Raw genomic sequence first — 21,107 nt, 5'->3', positions numbered from 1 at the left:
ATACTTTAAGCAATAGACATTACATTTGAAGTTCTAATGTTCACAGTAACAAACATTTGATATATTATTTTACTCAATATCAGAGCAGTTAAGAGCACATTTAATCCTCTGAATTGTTGAGCTGATAAGAGTATTGACAGTAGCCACAGATTCCATGTTCAAGTTCTTTGTAGTCATAGGGCTAGAAACCAATATTTGAAAAGCCACTGTTAGAAGGGAACCACCACTTCTCCTCATACCTGAGCTAGTATCAGCACTGGTTGAAGCTCCTCCTGTATCATTTTGATGACCATCACCAGAAATCACAAAACCTGAAGGAAGAATAGGTATGCTCATTATAATATCATCACCGGTTATTGCCACATTCATGGTTGGTACATCAATTGGAGCATACACCACCATTCCTCCCAAGCTGTCGACGAAACTCTCTTGAAGCATTACCATGCCATTCTCAGTAGAGTTGAAAGGTTGCTATATGAAGGTGATAAGTAAAAAAAAAAAAAAAGGACAGAGAGAAAGAGAGATGGTTAGTATAATATTTTATTTAAGTATATGTTAGAAGACATTTACTATATGTAAACTAACATAAAAATATACTACTTTATATTAAACATTAAATTTAGCATGTGTAATTTATTGTTAATGAAATGGATATTTATAAAAAAAAAAGAAAATATTTGACCTTTGTTATCTTCTGACTCAATTAATTGAAGAGAAAATGATAAGTAATATAGAATTTGTGTTCCATGCACATGTTAAACTACTTTTAATGGGTACCCCAAATTCAATTCTATAGTCATCTCAATTAATATTATCATAGATAAATTAATTATTTAGAAAACTAAACCGAATATTATCTTAATAGAAAAAATAAAATGGCTAATGAGAAAATACTTACTCTAAGAACAGATATACAATTCCCTGGGTTGTTATTATTTGTGATTTGAGTGACCACATTTACCGGATTTCCATTGCACAAGACATCCCACTGAGAGTACCATATACACATATACAATAAAAATGGATCATATAATATGATAAGCATTTAGATTTAAAATGATTTAATTAATTATGTAATAGAAAGATACAAAATATTTAAATTGTAATAAACTAAATTAATTTACCTGATCTCGCATATTCTCATCTTTAAAAAAATTAAAGACATTAAGAGGAGGGAGAGGAAGCCAAAGAGAGGAGGCAGCACTGACGATCATGCCACTAGGTTGGCCTCGTCCCATGCCCTCACGGACACAAACTCGAACCCCACTACTATTGACTTCAGATATTTGGGGAAAATCAAGTTTGTTATCACATGACATGCACAAACCTGCGCAGAAGTCTTTTACCATTCTGTGACAAAGCTTCAACATGCTCTTCATACTATTAGGCATAACTGAAACCAAAACGAAAAAAATGTATTAATTAATATAGAAAAACTTAAAATATATGTATTAACATTATCATTCTACTTATAATATATATTTTTTAACTACTATTTAGTATGTTTCTTTCTCTATAAGAAGTTATGGTTTCAAGTTATGTTGTGCTACCGTATTTAACATAATTTAAAGATTATTTATATGATGTTACAGTTGATATCTATATATCATTTAATTAATAGATATATACATCATCTACTAAAAATCATAGTATAAATGTATGGTATACAAGATATATCTCATATGTGCACAAAAATAATAACAAAAAATTGCATCATAGTCTTGGTGATAATCAAGCCAACTTACTCTAAATTTTTATCCCTTGTTGAACTCATTAATTGGCATTGCAAGTTTTACATCAATTACAATTATAAATAGTATAATTAGAACAATATTTATAGTGTTTTAATTATATTTACATAAAATAATGAAGTTATGCACAAAATAGAACACACAAATGGAAAATATAGCATTGCAAAGAAGATTCGTAATCTTGGCACTCCATACTAGTATAAAAACTAAGATTATCGTTGGAATTTATTCTCTTTATATACACATACACATATCATTTTTACCTGAGTTGTGATGATAAACATGAGGATTATCAGCCATGGAGAAAGCCAATCTCTCACATATTCTTTGAAGCGTAACAATCCATCGTTCAGCCCCATATGCAGATCCACTGCATAATAGATCTCTATATAATCGATGAGTTAGAGTTTTATCATCAACTTCCACATGTTCGATCCAAATAACCTGTAGTATAGTTTTAGAAAATTATAACATAAGTATATGAAAGTAAATTTATAACAATAAATTAATAAAAATATTTAATTGACGATGATCCATAAATTACATTTCAAAAGTAAAAAACAAAATATGTGATCACGCAAATCTCTTAATTTGTCCAAAATTCATAAGGTGTATGTACGTATAGACATATACATATATGCATATGTACGTTATCACATGCAACAATGAAGCATATTATGTCTACGACTCTAATGATTTGTTTAGGGTTTGGAATTGCCTACCTTTGAACACCCATTTGCCATTTCTTGAATCATACATCCAGAAGGTAGCTTCCAACAACGAGAAGGGGGAATATGGCCTTTTAAATCATAGGATACATCTACCATCACCCATAAGCCTTTTTCTAATTGCCGACAGTGGCGAAGGATGATGAATTCACGAGCTGGCACCAATGGGGAAAGGATGTGCATTTTCTCATACATCTGTCATCATGTATCATATATATATATATATATATATATACATATTCCATCAACGTAAATCATATAAGTATATATATATATATAATATCCATATCCATCATTATATGGAAATATAAATTAAGGCACATATACATAATTGTAACTTGAGAAAAATGATATATTGTGGCTAGCTCTATGATATGTATATGGGTATGTGTGTGTGCTTATGTATATTTACCAGCAACAGGCAACCATTTTTGTTGCCACTTGTTCCAGCTTGAACTTCATAAAGTTGTTCTGTCTTGCAAACAATTGTAGGGAAAAGGTCCGTCCATTTCTCCTGAAAATTGAAAAGTAAGATCAAATGTAACATATATGATATTATATGGATATCATAATTTATGTATCTAGAATTAAATAATTACTTACTACATATATGTATATATGATAAAGTAGTTGAAATTAGGGAATTAGAACCATATAAACACATAAAATGAAGACTTACTGGATCCATAATCATTTTAACCAAGTGAGCTCCACTCATTGTTATCATCCCTGATTCTTTAGATGATTCGATACGAGAATTTGAGTTTTTAAACCTATTAATCCTAGGAAAGATCTTATCATAAGTGTCACGGTGAATAACTGCTCTTGATCCACTCAGTTCAGACCTAATCCACAATGGTTCATTGACTCTCAAAAGCCTAACTAGTTCATCCATGGCGGATGCAGCAGTCTCCACCATGAAAGCTTTTTCTACATCCGAAATCAACCTAGCGTCGAAGTGTTGTTGAAGATCAATCACATGATTATTCGCTGGTAAGTTGTTATTAATATTTTCTCGATATTTTTGGCTGAAATTATCAAGATTGTCAAGAAAAGGGAATCCAACTAGTCCTTGAGTCAGATAACTTGGTGGCAAGAAATCCAAGGCATTGGACGGTCCTTCACCTCGAGTCGAAGTACTCATTGCTTCAAACTGGGAAATTGGTTTCCCTAAGTACTTTGCAAGAAGGTTACTCACCTTCTCATGCTGTAAAACAAAGTAAACATTGTTGCTAATTTTATTAATTACCATGCATATATATATATATATTTATATTTATATAAACTGTATGGATTATATACATATATAGGTTAGTCACCTTCAAATGTATCAATGCCTGCCCATATACCCATTGGAGAGATATTGAAAAATATTACACTAACCCATGCAGTTTATTAATTTTACTAACTAACATGTATAGATATATACATATACACATTCATATAAACTATATGAGTTAATATATTATCTTTCAGTACCTCTCAAATGGATATATGGGTAGGCATTGATACATTTGAAGGTGCCATAATATATATATATATATGTTAATTAAGATATAGATATGATGACTACCTCTTCTTTCAATAGGGCATTTTCCATCTGAAGTTTTTGCAGGCTGCGTTGACGTTCTTCTTCTCCAAAAGGAGGACCTCCACAAGCTGGACACATTACGTTCTTTAGTGCCTCTCTAATTGCTAGATTCTCACACTGAATTCGCTCATTTTCTGCTCGGAGGACAGAGTTGTCTGCTCGTTCACTTTGAGCCTGAATACATATACATATATGTAGTTCAGAAAATGAAAAAAAGAAGAATTAATTAATGGAACCCTAATTTTGAACAACTTAAACTTTTTTTTTTTGAAAAAAAAGAAACCAACCTTTGTTTGAGTCCTCTTGTTTTGAAACCAGAACTTGACTTGTTTTGGTTCTAGTCCAAGTTCCGTACTAAGTTGGCGTCTTTGGCTTTCATCCGGGTGAGGACAGTCCTTGAAAAATCTTCAAACACCCAACAAGTTAGATGGGTTAGAATTTTTCATTATAAATTGGATGAGATATGTATGTATATGTTCCACGACCATCAAGATCAATATCATCATCGTAAACTAAGATCGAATTGCCCAAACAAATTAATAAAGAAAAACTTATGAGTTCCAATCAATATTATCAACATAAATTAAGATTGTAAATGAAAAAATTAATCAAGAGAACTATTGAATCAGATCGATTTAATTAAAAGTTGGTCCAAAAATACATTTATTATTACTTCTACAAAATAGATAGTTACAATTTGGGATGTTATATCTGGTTACTGGTCCGATCATGAATTACGATTAAATTTATCAACATAAACTAAAATTATTCTAAAAAATTTAATTAAAAAAATAATCGAATCAGATCGATTTACATAAAAGTTTGTCTGATAATATATTTTATATTACTTTTACAAAATGAATACTTACGATTCGAGATGTTCTATCTGACTACTGGTATGACGATGATAGATCTTTTTCTCTGAGCCACTGCGATTCGAAGTTCCTTGTTCGTCACTTGAATTGTTAGTACCATCGTTCCCCATCCCAAGATCCATTATAGAACACTTAAACTCTCAACAAGCCAAATGGCTATGGATTTATGCGTGAATTGAATACTCTTAATAATGACAGCTCATATTCAAGGAGGAGAGAAAGAGAGAGAGAGATATAGATAGATAGATAAATATATGTCACATGTATATGATGACTAATAATCTTCTCACTTGGTCAAATCCAAAAAGGGACAAAATCAAACCTAGCCTTACAAAGAGATCGGGCTGAATCTGGTTTCATATTTCTGATTTGGGTTTTGGATTTTCATTTATTTTAATTTAACTTTCCTTTTTTATAAAATTTCCCTCCTTTTTTCTTATTTTAAATGTTTATTGAAATTAAGTTTTTTATTTTAAAATAAGTGAAAATCAAGAAAAATCTGAACAAAAAAAGTTATAAAATATTCCTTGTATATACAAAAAAAAAAAAAAAAGGCTGAAAATGTATTTTCCTTCTAAGATTTTTCAACGTTCATAAGAAGAAATTTAACGTCTATGACCACATTCAAATCACTGTCGGATGTGTTTCCTTTTTAAAAAAAAAAAAAAAACTTCATCTAATTCGAGTATAAGGAAATAAAAATATTAATGCTTATTTTTTTTTCTTTGACTGAAAAATAGACTCTTAGGTATGAACAGGACCATTTCACCCAGCATTGTTATTGATATATATATATATATATATATTTTTTTTTTAATTGAAAAATGGTATAAGAGTTATTTTTTAGATAACTTCATCTATTGCGGGACCCACTGAAGTTGAGTGCTTCAATTCAGAAAAGATAAAACAATTATTCAAATTTTGGTAAAAATATTAATTTAATCCTATATTTTTTTAAAAAAATTTAATTTGGTATCTCATTTTAAAGTTTCTATTGTTAATGACATTAAGGATTAATTTCATATATTAAATTTGACAACATGTAATATTTTTTTATTTGTAGTTTATGTAAATGAATGTCATAAGACATTGGTAGAAAAAAATAATATAAAATGGTTCAACTGGTTCATATATTAAAAAAATAAATTAACGTAGATGTGATATCTATCTGTTCATTCTCGAAATTCCTCTTTCTCTCTCCCTGCTCACTTTTTTTTTTTTTTTATTTTAAACACTAAAATTATTATATAAATATTCTTTTTTTATTTAAGTCTTTTTTTTTAACCATTCATAAAAACTCCGAAGATCTCTCTTTTTTCTCATTGAAATACACTTTGTTCTTCTCATTTCTTTCAGAGCCACGACCTCCTCAGCTCTGATTTCACTATTTACAATTATCTCTTTGTCTTTTTCTTCAATGTCATTTTTTTTACTATACTCTCTCTGTTCTTTGTCGCTCTACAACAACTATTTTAATAATTTATATACATTTTTTTTACAGTGTTAGTTCGGGTATGATCATCTCCTTATACTATATGCGAGGAGAGGAGGTAGCTTGAGGAAAAAGATAAGGGTGAAAGGAGGCAACTAAACGACGAAAAAGGAATGTGAGTGAGAGAAAGTGAGATGAGAAGAAGAACTTACGACTTAAAGGTATTTTTTTTTAACTGTGTTGACCAATTTAAATATGTCAACATTAATTTTTTTTTTTTTTGCATCACACTTGAGTGCAATTTATTTGTAAACTATGAATGAGAAGATATCACGCATTTTAAATTTAATATTTGACATCATTCTTAACATACTTAATAGAAAATTAAAAAAAAAAGATTATATCATAAAATTTTTAAAAATATAAGAACTTATTTGATCAAAATTTAAAAGATGAATCAATTTAAATAAAAATTAAAGATACAATTACCAATTTATTATTTTTGCCTTTAAAAATTTAAATACCTTCATTTTGATAGTGTATTTTTTTAAGAGATTAAAGACGTGAGTGTTTTAAAATGTGTCATGTGTAATTTAATAATATATATTTAAAAATTTTAATTAAAATTTATCTAATTTTTCTTAAATTTAATTTATTATTATAAATTTTAAAAAAAATATAACTGTTACAAAATGCGTATATATTATAAAAATATAATAAATTCAGTACAATAAAACTAAATTAAGTTATTAATTATAAAGTATATCTAGTTTACCATCTCATTATTATTTAAGAATTCATACTATTCTCTATTTAATGGTGTTTACTACTCTTTATTTATATGCGTATTCAATATTAATTTTTATAATAAATGGTGATATGCTCTCACTTTCACTCCGAAATTGGTAATAGCTGAAATAGCCCATCTGGGCATTGATGCTCTGTCTTGACCTGCTAACATACCAAATACTTAGAAACAAAGTCAGTCACATCTCTTTTTATCATGTTTTACCAAAATCGGAGTCGCATACTTTGATGTATCTTAGTGCTTTCGAGATGCCTGGTAAATTTTGAGGTATGGACCTCTGTCATGATGTCCATTTTTAACTTACTATCACTTAAAACATACACCCTGTCCCTAGAATCTGAGCAACCCATCGGCAGAGACTCAAAATTCTGAATTAACTCCATGTTCTGCATCTTTCTTGAGGGCTGCTGTGGTGGAATCGACGGACTGAACTTCTTATATTTTATGGATTAACTCAAGTTGAATGGTCAGGTGGGTCAAACATGTGACTCTCTTCAGATTCTAAATTTGTACCTGTTATGCGACTCCTATTACTCTGCATTCTAAAACTATGGTAGAAGGATTACGCAAAACAAGAATCAGGAAGGGCCTCATTGGAAGCAGTTTTTGGAATTTTTCGCAGCACCGCCGCTAGGCTTTGCTCGCGGTTTCCAACCAATCTGTTGATCCTTTTGCTCCGATTTAGCCATAGGGATGTTTAAAATTGAATTCCGAGCAAAGAAAATTTTTTTTACCTCATTTGGTGGTCGGAAGTGGCTCTGGCATGGCAGCGGGTGGCGAGCGACTTCCTTCCTAGCGGCTGGATCTTCTTCTCCGGCGAGGGTATCTGGCGGATAAGGTTAGGATTTGGTGTGAAGATGGTTATTTATATCCGTCCTCTTTTAATCTGGGTCGCACATCACGTTTGATCTGAACCGTCCGATCGCGATTAAATAGACAGTAAATCTGGACCGTTTATTGCGATCTGATCTAGACCGTCCGATCGTATTTAAATAGGAAGTAGATTTGAACCGTTGATCGTGTTTAAATTTGACCATCCGATCGCCCGCGCGGATCGCCAGCGTAGCCCCCCGCATGGCACCACGTCAGCATCCCTTACCACGTGATGCACTCCGGTTCGTTAAGGCTGTTGACTTGGTATCCTACGTGGTACGACTTTTTTAAATTGCGTTTTGACCTCCAGTTTTTAATTTTTCTTTCAAAAATATTCTCAGAACCCAAATTTTCGCTATTTTTTCTCAAAATTATTTTCAATTTCATCCTCACCTATTTTTCTTCATTTTTTCATAAAAAAATTATATTTATAAATTAAGTTCAAGTATATTAATTTTAATATAAAAGAACCAAATTAACCAAATAAAGAGATGTGATTTTTTTTTGTTATAATTAATTAAAATTAAACCAGTGAGTTTCAGACAAAAATTCTCGTGTAGAATTTTAATAAAAAACTTAAATAACATTTTGGCATTTATATTTTATTAATAACAAAATAAAATTATATTTTATGTTATAAGTATTATAAAAAGGGTTTTAACGATTAAAACCCAACAAACTTGCATTAAAAAAAAATTTAATTTGGTTAATTTTTATATTTAATATAGGAGTAATTTAATAATAAAAATAATTTTTTATGTTGTGAATTTTAAAAATTTATTCACTAATTTTTTTAATGGAAGGTAAATATAATTATAAAAAATGTTGCATATTTAAAAAAATTAAATTATATATTTAATGAAATTGACTTTTGAAATTTTAATTATAAATTTGTAATAAAAGTTAAAGTTTTTTTTATAATTAAAAAATTAAAAAATAAGGGCATTTAAGGAAAGTAAAATGAATTTTTATTTTTTATTTATTTGAGATAAAAAAACCGGGCTTAATCCAAATCGGGCTTCGTGGATATCATTGGCTCTGTCTACACACAGTAGTCGTCTGTCTTTCAACTGCCAATCCCTACCGCTGCTACCCGCCGTCCGATTCCTCATTTTCACGCCAGTCACCGTCCAGCCATCAGCCAAAGTCGCCGGAACTTCTGCCTTCTCTTCTTTCTTTCTTCGCCGTGTCCTCGGCTTTCGGTTTTCCTTTTTTCGGTTCTTTCCTATTCGCGCAGTTTTAGGTTTTTCCTAGGATTGCGTGGAAGGATACGGCCGGCACCAGGTATTTCTCTTCTCTATCTCACGGCATTTGTTTGTGTGATTGAACTTGCCGATGAATCTCCTGGCCAGTTAATTTTCTTGCGGTTAATGGAGGTGGAGTAGATTGATTGCTGTTATGTGATCCATTTTCGCAAAAAAATTTCTAACACAACAAAATATCTATCTATGATTTTAAGCAATCGACATTACAATTGAAGTTCTGATGTTCACAACAACAAACATTTAATACATTATTCTACTCAATATTAGAGCAATTAAGAACATCTTTAATCCTCTGAATCGTTGAGCTGATAAGATTTTTGACAGTGGCTACAGATTCCATGTTCAGGTCCTTTGTAGAAACCACTACTTGAAAAACCACTGTTATAAGAGAACCGCCACCTCTCCTCATACCTAAGCTAGTATCAGCACTGGTTGAAGCTCCTCCTGTATTATTTTGACGACCGTCGGTAGAAATCACAAAGCCTGAGGGAAGAATAGGAATGCTCTTATTAATGTCATCACCGGTTATTGCCACATTCATGGCTGGCACATCAATTGGAGCATACACCACCATTCCTCCCAAGCTGTCGATGAAACTCTCCTGAAGCATTACCATGCCATTCTCAGCAGGGTTGAAAGGCTGTTAGATGAAGGTGGTAAGTAAAAAAAAAGAGAGAGTTAATATAATGGTTTTATTAAACATTAAATTTAGCATGTGTAATTTATTGTTAATAAAATGGGTATTTATTAAAAGAAATTAGTAAAGAAATATTTGACCTCAGTTAATCCAAGAGAAAAGGGGAAGTAGTACAGAATTTGCTTTCCATGCACATGTTAAACTATTAGTGATTACCCAAATTCAATTCTATAATTGTCTCAATTAATTCTATCATAAATAAATTGAACAGATTAGAAAACTAAATTGAATAATACTTCAATACGAAAAATAAAATAATTAATAAGAAAATACTTACTCGAAGAATGGATATACAATTCCCAGGGTTGTTACTATTTGTGATTTGACTGACCACGTTCACCAAATTTCCTTCGCACAAAATATCCCACTAGAAAGTACCATATATGCATATAAAATAAAATAGATCATATAATATTATTAAAATTTAGACTCAAAATTATTTAATTAATCATGTAATATAAAAATTACTAAAGTACTTAAATTTTAATAAATAAATTTAATTTACCTTATTTCGCATATTCTCGTCTTTAAAAAAATTAAAGACACGGAGAGGAGGGAGAGGAAGCCAAAGAGAGGAGGTAGCACTAACAATTGTACCATTAGGTTGGCTTGGTCCAATTCCCTCATGAACACAAACTCGAACACCACTACTATTTACGTCATGCATATGAGGGAAATCAAGTTTGTTATCACATGACATGCACAAACGTGCGCAGAAGTCCTTTATCATCCTGTGACAAAGCTTCAACATGCTCTTCATACCATTAGACATAACTGACAACAAAACAAAAAAAAAAATAATTAATATAGAAAAATTTATAATATATATGTTAATATTATCATTCTACTTATAATATATATATATATATATGTTAATTACTGTTTAACTAGATATTTAATACATTTCTTCATATATTAAAAATTATAATTTCGAGTTAGATTGTGCTCCCATGTGCATCTTTATTTAGAAATTATTTATGTGATATTTTAATTGGTGTTTATATATTATTTAATTGATGAGTATATATATTATGTGCTAAAAAATTATAATACATATATATAATATACAAGATATATCTCATACGTGCATAAGAACACTAGCAAAACATTGCATCATAGTTTTGGTGATAATCAAACTAACTCAATCTAATTTTTTTATCAATTATTGACCATATTAATTGACATTATAAGTTTTACATCAATTACAACTGTAAAGTAGTATAATTAAAACAATATTTATTACGTTTTAGTTATACTTAGATAAAGTAATGAAGTTATGCATAATTATAATTTTGTCTATATTTAAGATTTATTTTAATTACATACACATATCACTTTTACCTGAGCTGTGATGAGAATCACAAGGATTTTCAGTTTTAGAGAAAGTTAATCTCTCACATATTCTTTGAAGTGCGACGATCCATCGCTCAGCTCCATATGCAGATCCACTGCATAGTAGATCTCTATATAATTGATGAGTTAAAATTTTATCATCAACTTCTACGTGTTCGATCCAAATAACCTATCATACATGTTCCCAAAAATGGTAATGTAAATATATGAAGTAAATATTAATAACTTAATAAAAACATCTAATTAGTGATCCATAAATTACATTTCAAAAGTAAACAATAAAAATATATGATCATACAAATCTCTTAGTTTGTCCAAAATTAATAACATATTCGTACATACATGTATGCATAAATACGTTATCATATGCAATAACGAAGCATATTATATCTACAACTCTAATTTTTGTTTAGGGTTTGGAGTTGCATACCTTTGAACACCCATTTGCCATATCTTGAATCATACATCCAGAAGGTAGCTTCCAACAACGAGGACGAATATGATCTTTTAAATCATAAGATACATCCACCATCACCCATAAGCCTGCTTCTAATTGCCGGCAGTGCCGAAGGATGATGAATTCACGAGCCGGCACCAACGGAGACAGAATGTGCATTTGCTCATACATCTGTCATCATATATCATTCACATATATATTTCCATTAACATAAATCATATAAGTACTTATATATATCTGTTAATGCGCAATAATTAAATTAAACTACGTACAAGCAGTTCTAGTGATATTAAATATATATATAAATCCATGCTGCAATATAAATTAAAGCATATATATAAAATAACTAGATAAAAATGATATATTGTGGCTAGCTCTATGATATATATGGGTATGTGTGTATATATGCATATTTACCAGCAACAAGCAACTATTTTTATTGCCACTAGCTCCAGCTTGAACTTCATAAAGTTTTTCTGCCTTGCAAACAATTGTCGGGAAAAGATCCGTCCATTTCACCTGAAATTGAAAAGTATGATAATATGTAACATATATGATATTATATGGATATGATAATTCATGTATTTAGCATTAAATAATTACTTACTCCATATATGTATATATGATAAACTGAAATTAGAGAACTAGAACCATATAAACACTTAAAATGAAGACTTACTGGATCCATAATCATTTCAATCAAGTGAGATCCATTCATTATTATCATCCCCGATTCTTTCGATGACTCGATTCGAGAATTCATATTCTTAAACCCATTAACCTTAGGGAAGATCTTCTCGTATGTATCACGATGAATAACTGCTCTTGATCCACTCGATTCTGACCTAATCCACAATGGTTCATTGACGCTCAAGAGCCTAACTAGTTCATCCATGGCAGATGCAGCAGTTTCTACCATGAAAGCTTTCTCTACATCTGAAATCAGCCAAGGATCGAAGTATTGTCGATGATCGATAACACGATTATTCACTGATAAATTGTTTCCAATATTTTCTTGATATTTTTGGATGAAATTATCAAGATTGTCGACAGAAGGGAATCCAATTTGAGTCGAATAACTTGGTGGCAAGGAATCAAAAGCATTGGACGGTCCTTTGCCTCTGGTTGGTGAACTCATTTCTTCAAACTGGGAAACTGGTTTCCCTGTGTACTTCGCAAGAAAGTTACTCACCTTCTCATGCTGTAAAACAAAAGTGAATAATGTCATTAGTTTTACTAATTATCTACATAAATATATATACGTATTTATATTAAATATAAACTGTATGTTTTAATATAGTATCTTTCAATACCTCTCAAATGGATATATGGGTAGGAATTGATACATTTGAAGTTGCTACAAAAATATATATAACATATGTGTATTTATATGTTAATTATGATTACTACCTCTTCTTTCAATTGGGCATTTTCCATCCGAAGTTTTTGTAGGCTGCTTTGACGTTCTTCTAAACCAAAAGGAGGACCGCCACAAGCAGGACAAATTGCATTCTTTAATGCCTCTCTAATTGCCAGATTCTCGCATTGAATTCGCTCATTTTCTTCCCGGAGAGCCGAGTTGTCTGCTCGCTCACTTTGAGCCTGAATATCCACATAACATATATATATATATAGTTCAGAAAATGAAAAAAGAAGAATTAATTAAATGGGAACCCTAATTTGAACAACTTAAACTTTTCTTTTGAAGAAAAAAAAACAACCCTTGTTTGAGTCCTCTTGTTTTGAAACCAGAACTTGACTTGTTTAGGGTCTAGTCCAAGTTCCCTACTGAGTTGACGTCTTTGGCTTTCATCTGGGTGAGGACAGTTCTCGAAAAATCTTCAAACACCCAACAAGTTAGATGGGTTAGAATTTTCCATTATAAACTGAATGAAATGAGTATATATGTGATCTACGATGATTAAGATCAATATCATCCACGTAAACTAAGATCGAATTGTCTAAAAAAATTAATAAAAAAAAAACCTCATGAGTTACGATCAAATTTTACATAAACTAAGATCATAAATAAAAAATTTAATTAAAAAAGTTAATAAATTAAATTGATCTACTTAAAAGTTGGTCCGAGAAGGTATTTATTGTCACTTCCATAAAATGAGTACTCATAATTAAAGGTATTGTATCTGACTATTGATACGATCATGAATTACGTATAAATTTATCAACATAAATTAAGATTATTTTTAAATAATTAAAAAAAATTAACTAATCATATTGATCAACATAAAAGTTAGTTTAAAAATATATTTATTGTTATTTTTACAAAATAGATACTTACATTTCGAGATGTTGTATTTGGCTACTATTATGACGATGGTGGGTCCTTTTTTCTGAACCACTACGATTTGAAGTTCTTTGTTCTTCACTTGAGTTGTTAGTACCACTGTTTCCCATCACGATATCCATTATAGCACCTTAGCTCTCAACAATCGAAATGATTATGAACTTGTATATCTGAATTGGATATTCTTAATAATGACAGTTCATACCAGAGGGGGAGAGAGAGATAGAGAGAGAGGGAGATGTATCACATGTAAATGATGACTAATCTTCTTATTTGGTCAAATCCAAAGAAAAGACAAAACCAAAACTAGCCTTATAAAGAGATTTGCAAGAATCCGTTTCATGTATCTGATATGGGTTTTGGATTTTCTTTTATTATATTCCAACCTTCCTTTTTATAAAAATTTTTCTCCTTTGAAATTATGATTTTGATTTTAAAATAAGAATACACGTGAAGAATGTAACACTGAAAATTAACAAAATCCTGAGCAAAAAAAGATATAAAATATTCCTTGTATATAAAAAAAATACTAAAAACGGGTTCTTTTTTCAAGATTTTTCAATGTTCATAAGTGTTAAACCGTTGAAGAAATTAAATCTCTATGACCACATTCAACTCATGAGATGTTTGAATTGCAAGTGATATGCTTTAGATAGATTCATTGTTGTAGGCCCCACTAATATTATTAAAAATTAGTAAAAATAATAATTTAATTATATACTTTTAAAATTATTCAATTTAGTTAATATTTTTAATTTTATATTAAATGAGTTAAGGATATCTCATGCATTGAATTGTGTATCACTTTTTCATTTATGGTTGTACAAATGAATGTCACATAATATATGACATAACATAAAAATTTAAATATCAACTAATTCAATCTGATTTTTTTTTAAAAAATAATAATATAAACGTGACATATCTTTTCACTCTCAAATTCTTTTCTTATTTTTTTTTCACTTTGCTCACTCTCTCGTTCCTCTCTGACACTTAACCTTCGCCTAAATCTTCTTCCTTCATTCAAATTCCTTTTTCGAATCCTAAGCTACCAATGTTCATAAAAAAACTTAGAATTTTTTTTCTCTCACTAAATACTATTTTTTTCATGCTATTCTCTCTCTCTCCCCCTCTTCTCTATTGCTCAATTCCTTTACTCACACTCTCTAATGCTCATATATTCTTAACGAAATTTCCAAAAGCCTAGAAGCTCACCCCCAAAATTAAAGCTCTCAAGTCCTCGCCCTCTCGGTCTTGTTAGCTTCTTCCTTTCGTAATTGTAACCTCCTCAGCTCTGATTTAAAATTAAAAGGATTTATTTAACTAAATTTGAGAGATGAACCAATTTAAATAAAAATTATACGTATATTGATTAATTTATTATTTTATATGTAAAAATTTACATACTTCGTCATGTATTTATATATATATATATATATATTCAAAAGATTAAATATTTGAGTGTTTTGGGGTGTGTCAATATAATTTGAAGCTCATAAAAATTATTTAAAATTCAGTTAAAATTTATTTAATTAATTTTTTTAATTTTTTAATCCTTTGTGATTACCGAATTAAGAAGATTTATTCATCACGAATTTTTTTTTTTCATCTAAAAATATAATAGAATTATTGAGATTAAATTCAATTAGTATATCAATTATAAAGTATTACTAATTTACCATCTCATTATTATTTAAGAATTCATACTATTCTTTATCAATGATGTTTACTACTCTTTGTTTATATGACTATTCGATATTATCTTATATAATAATTTAGACACATTTAGCATTTTGTTTTTTGGAATGCAATGCTATTTTAATTTTTTTTAAAAAAAGATTAAAACATAACAATCTTGCATTCCAAAAAAGAAAAAAAAAACTAACTTAGATGGAATATTTAGTATTTAATATATGAGCAAAACATTATATTTTTGATGAATTAAGTAGGTGTTTGGGATGACTATAATTTATGTTGTGAATTTTAAAAATGTTATTAAATTAGTAATTTATTAAATTTTTTTAATTAAAAATTATTTTATATTTAGTCAAAATAATTATAAAAAGTGTTGTTTCTTTAAAAAAAATAAGAATTTTATATTTAATAAAATTTATTTTAAAATTTTTAATGTAAATTTTTAATAAATGTCAAAATTATTTTTAACAAGTTACACATTATAATTTTTTATTTTAAATTTATCAAAAACATACTTTAATTTTCACTGTTACCAAAAATATTTTTTTGAGAAAAAAAAAATACCGGGCTTAATTCAAATCAGGCTTCGTGGATATCTTCGGCTCTGTCAACACTCAGTAGTCGTTTATGTTTCAGTCGCCAATCTCGACCACAGCGACCAGCCGTCCGATTCCTCATTTTCGCGCCAGTCACTGTCCAGCCATCAGCCAAAGTCGCCAGAACTTCTGCCTTCTCTTCTTTCTCTCCTCGCCGTGTCCTCCTCATCTTTCGATTTTCCTTTTTGCGGTTCTTTCATATTCGCGTAGTTTAGGTCTTTCCTCGGGTTGCATGGAAGGATACCGCCGGCACCAGGTGTTTTTCTTCTCTATCTCACGGCATTTGTTTGTGTAATTGAACTAGCCGATGAATCTCCTGGCTAGTTAATTTTCTTGTGGTTAATGGAGGTGGAGTAGATTGGTTGCTGTTAAGTGATCCATTTTCGCACAAATTTTTCTAACACAACAACATATCTGTCTATGATTTTAAGCAATCGACATTACAATTAAAGTTCTGATGTTCACAAAAACAAACATTTAATCCATTGTTCTACTCAATCTTAGAGGAGCTAAGACCTTCTTTAATCTTCTGAATCGTTGAGGTGACAAGAGCGTTGACAATAGCTCTAGATTCCATGTTCAGGACTTTTGTAGTTGTAGGACTAGAAACAGTGGCTTGAAAAATCACCGTCAGAAGAGAACCGCCACTTCTGATACTTGCGCTAGTATCAGCACTGGTTGAAGCTCCTCCTGTATTATTTTGATGGCCATCAGTAGAGATCACAAAGCCTGAGGGAAGAATAGGTACGCTCATTGTAATGTCATCACTGGTTATTGCCATATTCATGGCTGGTACATCAATTGGAGCATATACCACCATTCCTCCCAAGCTATCGATGAAACTCTCTTGAGCCAGTACCATGCCCTCCTCATCAGAGTTGAGAGGCTGCCACATGAAGGTGGTAAGTTAAAAAGAGAGAGAGAGAGAGAGAGAGAGAGAGTTAATACAATGGTTTTGTTAAATATACATTAGAAAATGTTTACTAGGTGTGAGTTCACATACAAATATGTTATTTTATATTAAACATTAAATTTAACATGTGTAATTTATTATTAATAAAATGGGTATTTATTAAAAGAAATTAGTAAAGAAATATTTGACCTCAGTTAATCCAAGAGAAAAGGTGAAGTAGTAGAGAATTTGCTAAACTATTAATGGTTACCCAAATTCAATTCTATAGTTCTCTCAATTAATTCTATCGTATATAAATTAAACTATTTAGAAAGCTAAATTGAATAGTACCTTAATACGGAAAATAAAATAGGTACTGAAAAAATACTTACTTTAATAATAGAGATACAATTTCCCGGATTATTGCTATTTGTGATTTGATTGATCACATTCACCGGATTTCCATAGCACATGATGTCCCACTGCAAAGTACATATATGCAAATACAATAAAAAGGGATCATATAATATTATTAGAATTTAGACCCAAAATTATTTAATTAATCATGTAATAAAAAATTACGAAGGTACTTAAATTACAACAAACCAAATTAATTTACCTTCCCTCGCATTTTCTCATCTTTTAAAAAATTAAAGACATGGAGAGGAGGGAGAGGAAGCCAAAGAGAGGAGGCAGCATTGACGATTGTGCCACTAGGTTGGCCTGGTCCCATTCCCTCACGAATACAAACTCGAATTCCAGTACCGTTGGATTCACATGTATGAATGAAATCAAGTTTGTTGTCACCCGATATGCACATACTTGCACAAAAATCTTTTATCATCCTCTGACAAAGCTTCAGTATGCTCTTCATACCATCAGATATAGCTGAAACTATAATAAAAAAGACATATTAATTAATATAGAGAAACTTATAATATATGTATTAAAATTATTATTCTATTTATAATATACATATGTCAACTACTGTTTAACTTAGTAATCGATACATCTCTTTTTCTATAAGAAGTTGTAATTTTAAGTCAGATTGTACTTTTATGTGTATTCTTATTTAAAGATTATTTACGTGGTGTTGTAGTTGGTGTGTGTATATCACTTAATTAATGAATGTATACATCTTCTACCAAAAATTATAATATACATATATAATATACAAGATATATCTCATACGTTTTGCATAAGAACAATAACAAAACATTGCATCATAGTCTTGGTGATAATTAAGCCAACTTACTCTAATTTTTGTATCTACTATTAAACACATTAATTAGTATTATAAGTTTTACATCAATTACAACTGTAAAATAGTATAATTAAAATAATATTTATTGCATTTTAGTTATACTTAGAAAAAGTACTGAAGTTATGCACAATTATAATATATCACACAAATAGAAAATATAATTTTGTACAAAGAAGACACCTTCTATTTGGAGTACCAAACTATTATGGAAATCGAGTTCATTATTGAAATTTAGACACATTATTTTGTTTATAATTTTGTCTTCATTTGAGATTTATTTTATTTATATACACTTGTCATATTTACCTGGATTGTGATGATAATCATGAGGATTTTCAGCTATAGAGAAACTCAATCTCTCATACATTCGTTGAAGTGTGACAATCCATCGTTCAGCTCCATATCCAGATCCATTGCATAATATTTCTTTATACAATCGATGAGTCGGAGTTTTATCATCAACTTCCACATGTTCGATCCAAATAACCTATCATAAATGTTCTCAAAAATCGTAACATAATCATATAAAGTATATTTATAGTAACAACTTAATAAAAATATCTATGGGATAATCAATAAATTACATTACAAAAGTAAACAACAAAAATATATAATCTACACAAATTACTTAGTTCATCCAAAATTAATAGGGTGAATGTACATACGGACATACACGTGTATGCCTAAGTACGTTACCACATGCAATTACAAAGCATATTACGTCTACGACTGCAATTATTTTTTTTTAGGGTTTGGAATTGCGCACCTTAGAACACCCATTAGCCGTTTCTTGAATCATACATCCAGAAGGTAGCTTCCAACAATGAGAAGAGGGGGTGTGACCTTTTAAATCATATGATACATCCACTACCACCCATAAGCCTGCTTCTAATTGCTGGCAGTGGCGAAGGATGATGAATTCACGAGCCGGCACAAACGGAGAAAGAATGTGCATTTGCTCATTCATCTGCCATAATATATCATATATATATTTTCATTAATGTAAATCATATAATTACTTAAATGTATAGCAATCCATATTATTATATAATTAATAATAAATTATATTAATTATATATAAATCCGTTATGCAATATAAAATAAGGCATATATGTAATTATGACTTGAAGAAAAATAATATATTTTCGCTAGCTCAATGATATATATATATATATATATATGACCGTATCTATGTGTGCGTGTATGCAAATTTACCAGCAACAGGCAACCATTTTTGTTGCCACTAGTTCCAGCTTGAACTTCATAAAGTTGTTCTGCCTTGCAAACAATTGTAGGGAATAGATCTGTCCATTTCTCCTGAAAATTGAAAAGTTTGATCATATGTAACATATATGATATTATATAGATATGATAATTTATGTATTTAGCATTAATAATTACTTACTCCATATATGTATATATGATAAAGTAGTTGAAATTAGGGGATTAGAAATATGTAAACACATGAAATGGAGACTTACTGGATCCATAATCATCTTAACCAACTGAGATCCACTCACTGTTATCATCCCTGATTCTTTGGATGACTCCATTCGAGAATCCGAATTCTTAAACCTTTTAACCCTAGGGAAGATCTTCTCATAGGTGTCATGATGGATAACTGCTCTTGATCCACTCGATTCGGACTTAATCCACAATGGTTCATTAACTCTTAAGAGTCTAACTAGTTCATCCATGGCAGATGCAGCAGTCTCCACCATGAAAGTTTTCTCTACATCCGAAATCAGTATAGGATCGATAACACGATTATTCGCTGATAAATTGTTACCAATATTTTTTTGATATTTTGGGACGAAATTATCAAGATTGTCAACAGAAGAGGATCCAATTTGAGTCGGATAACTTGGTGGCAAGGAGTCAATGGCATTGGATGGTCCTTCGCCTTTGGTCGGAGTACTCATTTCTTCAAACTGGGAAAGTTGGGAAACTGGTTTCCCTACGTACTTTGCAAGAAGATTACTCATCTTCTCGTGCTGTAAAACAAAAGTAGATGATGTTATTAATTCCACTAATTATCATGTATCCAAATATATTTATGTTCATATAAACTCTATGGATTAATGTAATGTCTTTTAATATTGTCCAGTGGGTAGGCCTTTATACATTTGAAGGTGCTACAAAAATATATATAACATATATATATTGGTATGTTAATTAAGACATGGATATAATCACTACCTCTTCTTTCAATTGGGCATTTTCCATCTGAAGTTTTTGTAATTTGAGTTGACGTTCTTCGTCTTCAAAATAAGGACCTCCACAAGCAGGACAAATTACGTTCTTTAGTGCATCTCTAATTGCCAGATTCTCGCATTGAATTCGCTCATTTTCTTCCCGGAGAGCCGAGTTGTCTGCTCGCTCACTTTGAGCCTGAATATATATACACACACAACATATATATATATATATATAGTTTAGAAAATGAAAAAAGATTAATTAATTAATGGGAACCCTAATTTGAACAACTTAAACTTTTTTTCTTTAAGAAAGAAAAAACAACCCTT

General features: G+C 30.2%; 3 protein-coding genes and 1 long non-coding RNA gene across 4 annotated transcripts; 1 reads left to right on the top strand and 3 right to left on the bottom strand.

Annotated features, from left to right (window-relative positions):
* Window positions 1-69: 69 nt before the first annotated feature.
* On the bottom strand, window positions 70-5,183 carry LOC110807286 (homeobox-leucine zipper protein ROC8-like). Its single transcript, XM_088210560.1, has 10 exons — window positions 4,940-5,183; window positions 4,358-4,475; window positions 4,053-4,244; window positions 3,159-3,686; window positions 2,892-2,993; window positions 2,474-2,674; window positions 2,015-2,195; window positions 1,125-1,393; window positions 899-988; window positions 70-471 (listed from the first exon to the last, which is right to left on the bottom strand). The coding sequence occupies exons 1-10, from the start codon at window positions 5,065-5,067 to the stop codon at window positions 70-72; spliced, it is 2,211 nt and encodes a 736-aa protein (XP_088066686.1). The 5' UTR covers window positions 5,068-5,183.
* A 3,902-nt stretch (window positions 5,184-9,085) lies between these two features.
* LOC148269075 (uncharacterized) lies at window positions 9,086-10,104 on the top strand. Its single transcript, XR_015817053.1, has 2 exons — window positions 9,086-9,342; window positions 9,648-10,104. It is a non-coding gene; the product is annotated as an uncharacterized LOC148269075 (long non-coding RNA).
* LOC110807285 (homeobox-leucine zipper protein ROC8-like) lies at window positions 9,481-14,507 on the bottom strand. Its single transcript, XM_088213433.1, has 10 exons — window positions 14,130-14,507; window positions 13,552-13,669; window positions 13,241-13,432; window positions 12,510-13,031; window positions 12,248-12,349; window positions 11,804-12,001; window positions 11,356-11,542; window positions 10,526-10,794; window positions 10,298-10,387; window positions 9,481-9,963 (listed from the first exon to the last, which is right to left on the bottom strand). Exons 1-10 carry the CDS (start codon window positions 14,255-14,257, stop codon window positions 9,577-9,579), a joined length of 2,193 nt encoding a protein of 730 aa, XP_088069559.1. The 5' UTR covers window positions 14,258-14,507; the 3' UTR covers window positions 9,481-9,576.
* Window positions 14,508-16,916: 2,409 nt separating this feature from the next.
* On the bottom strand, window positions 16,917-20,567 carry LOC110807283 (homeobox-leucine zipper protein HDG11-like). The gene is made up of 7 exons (XM_088210559.1): window positions 20,064-20,567; window positions 19,798-19,899; window positions 19,349-19,549; window positions 18,889-19,069; window positions 17,938-18,212; window positions 17,711-17,800; window positions 16,917-17,312 (listed from the first exon to the last, which is right to left on the bottom strand). The coding sequence occupies exons 1-7, from the start codon at window positions 20,565-20,567 to the stop codon at window positions 16,917-16,919; spliced, it is 1,749 nt and encodes a 582-aa protein (XP_088066685.1).
* Window positions 20,568-21,107: the final 540 nt, after the last annotated feature.

Source organism: Carica papaya, chromosome 1 (genome assembly GCF_054855325.1).
Source record: "Carica papaya isolate Zhongbai chromosome 1, ASM5485532v1, whole genome shotgun sequence".
Classification (NCBI taxonomy): domain Eukaryota; kingdom Viridiplantae; phylum Streptophyta; class Magnoliopsida; order Brassicales; family Caricaceae; genus Carica; species Carica papaya.
This window is presented reverse-complemented; position numbering and strand designations above follow the sequence as displayed.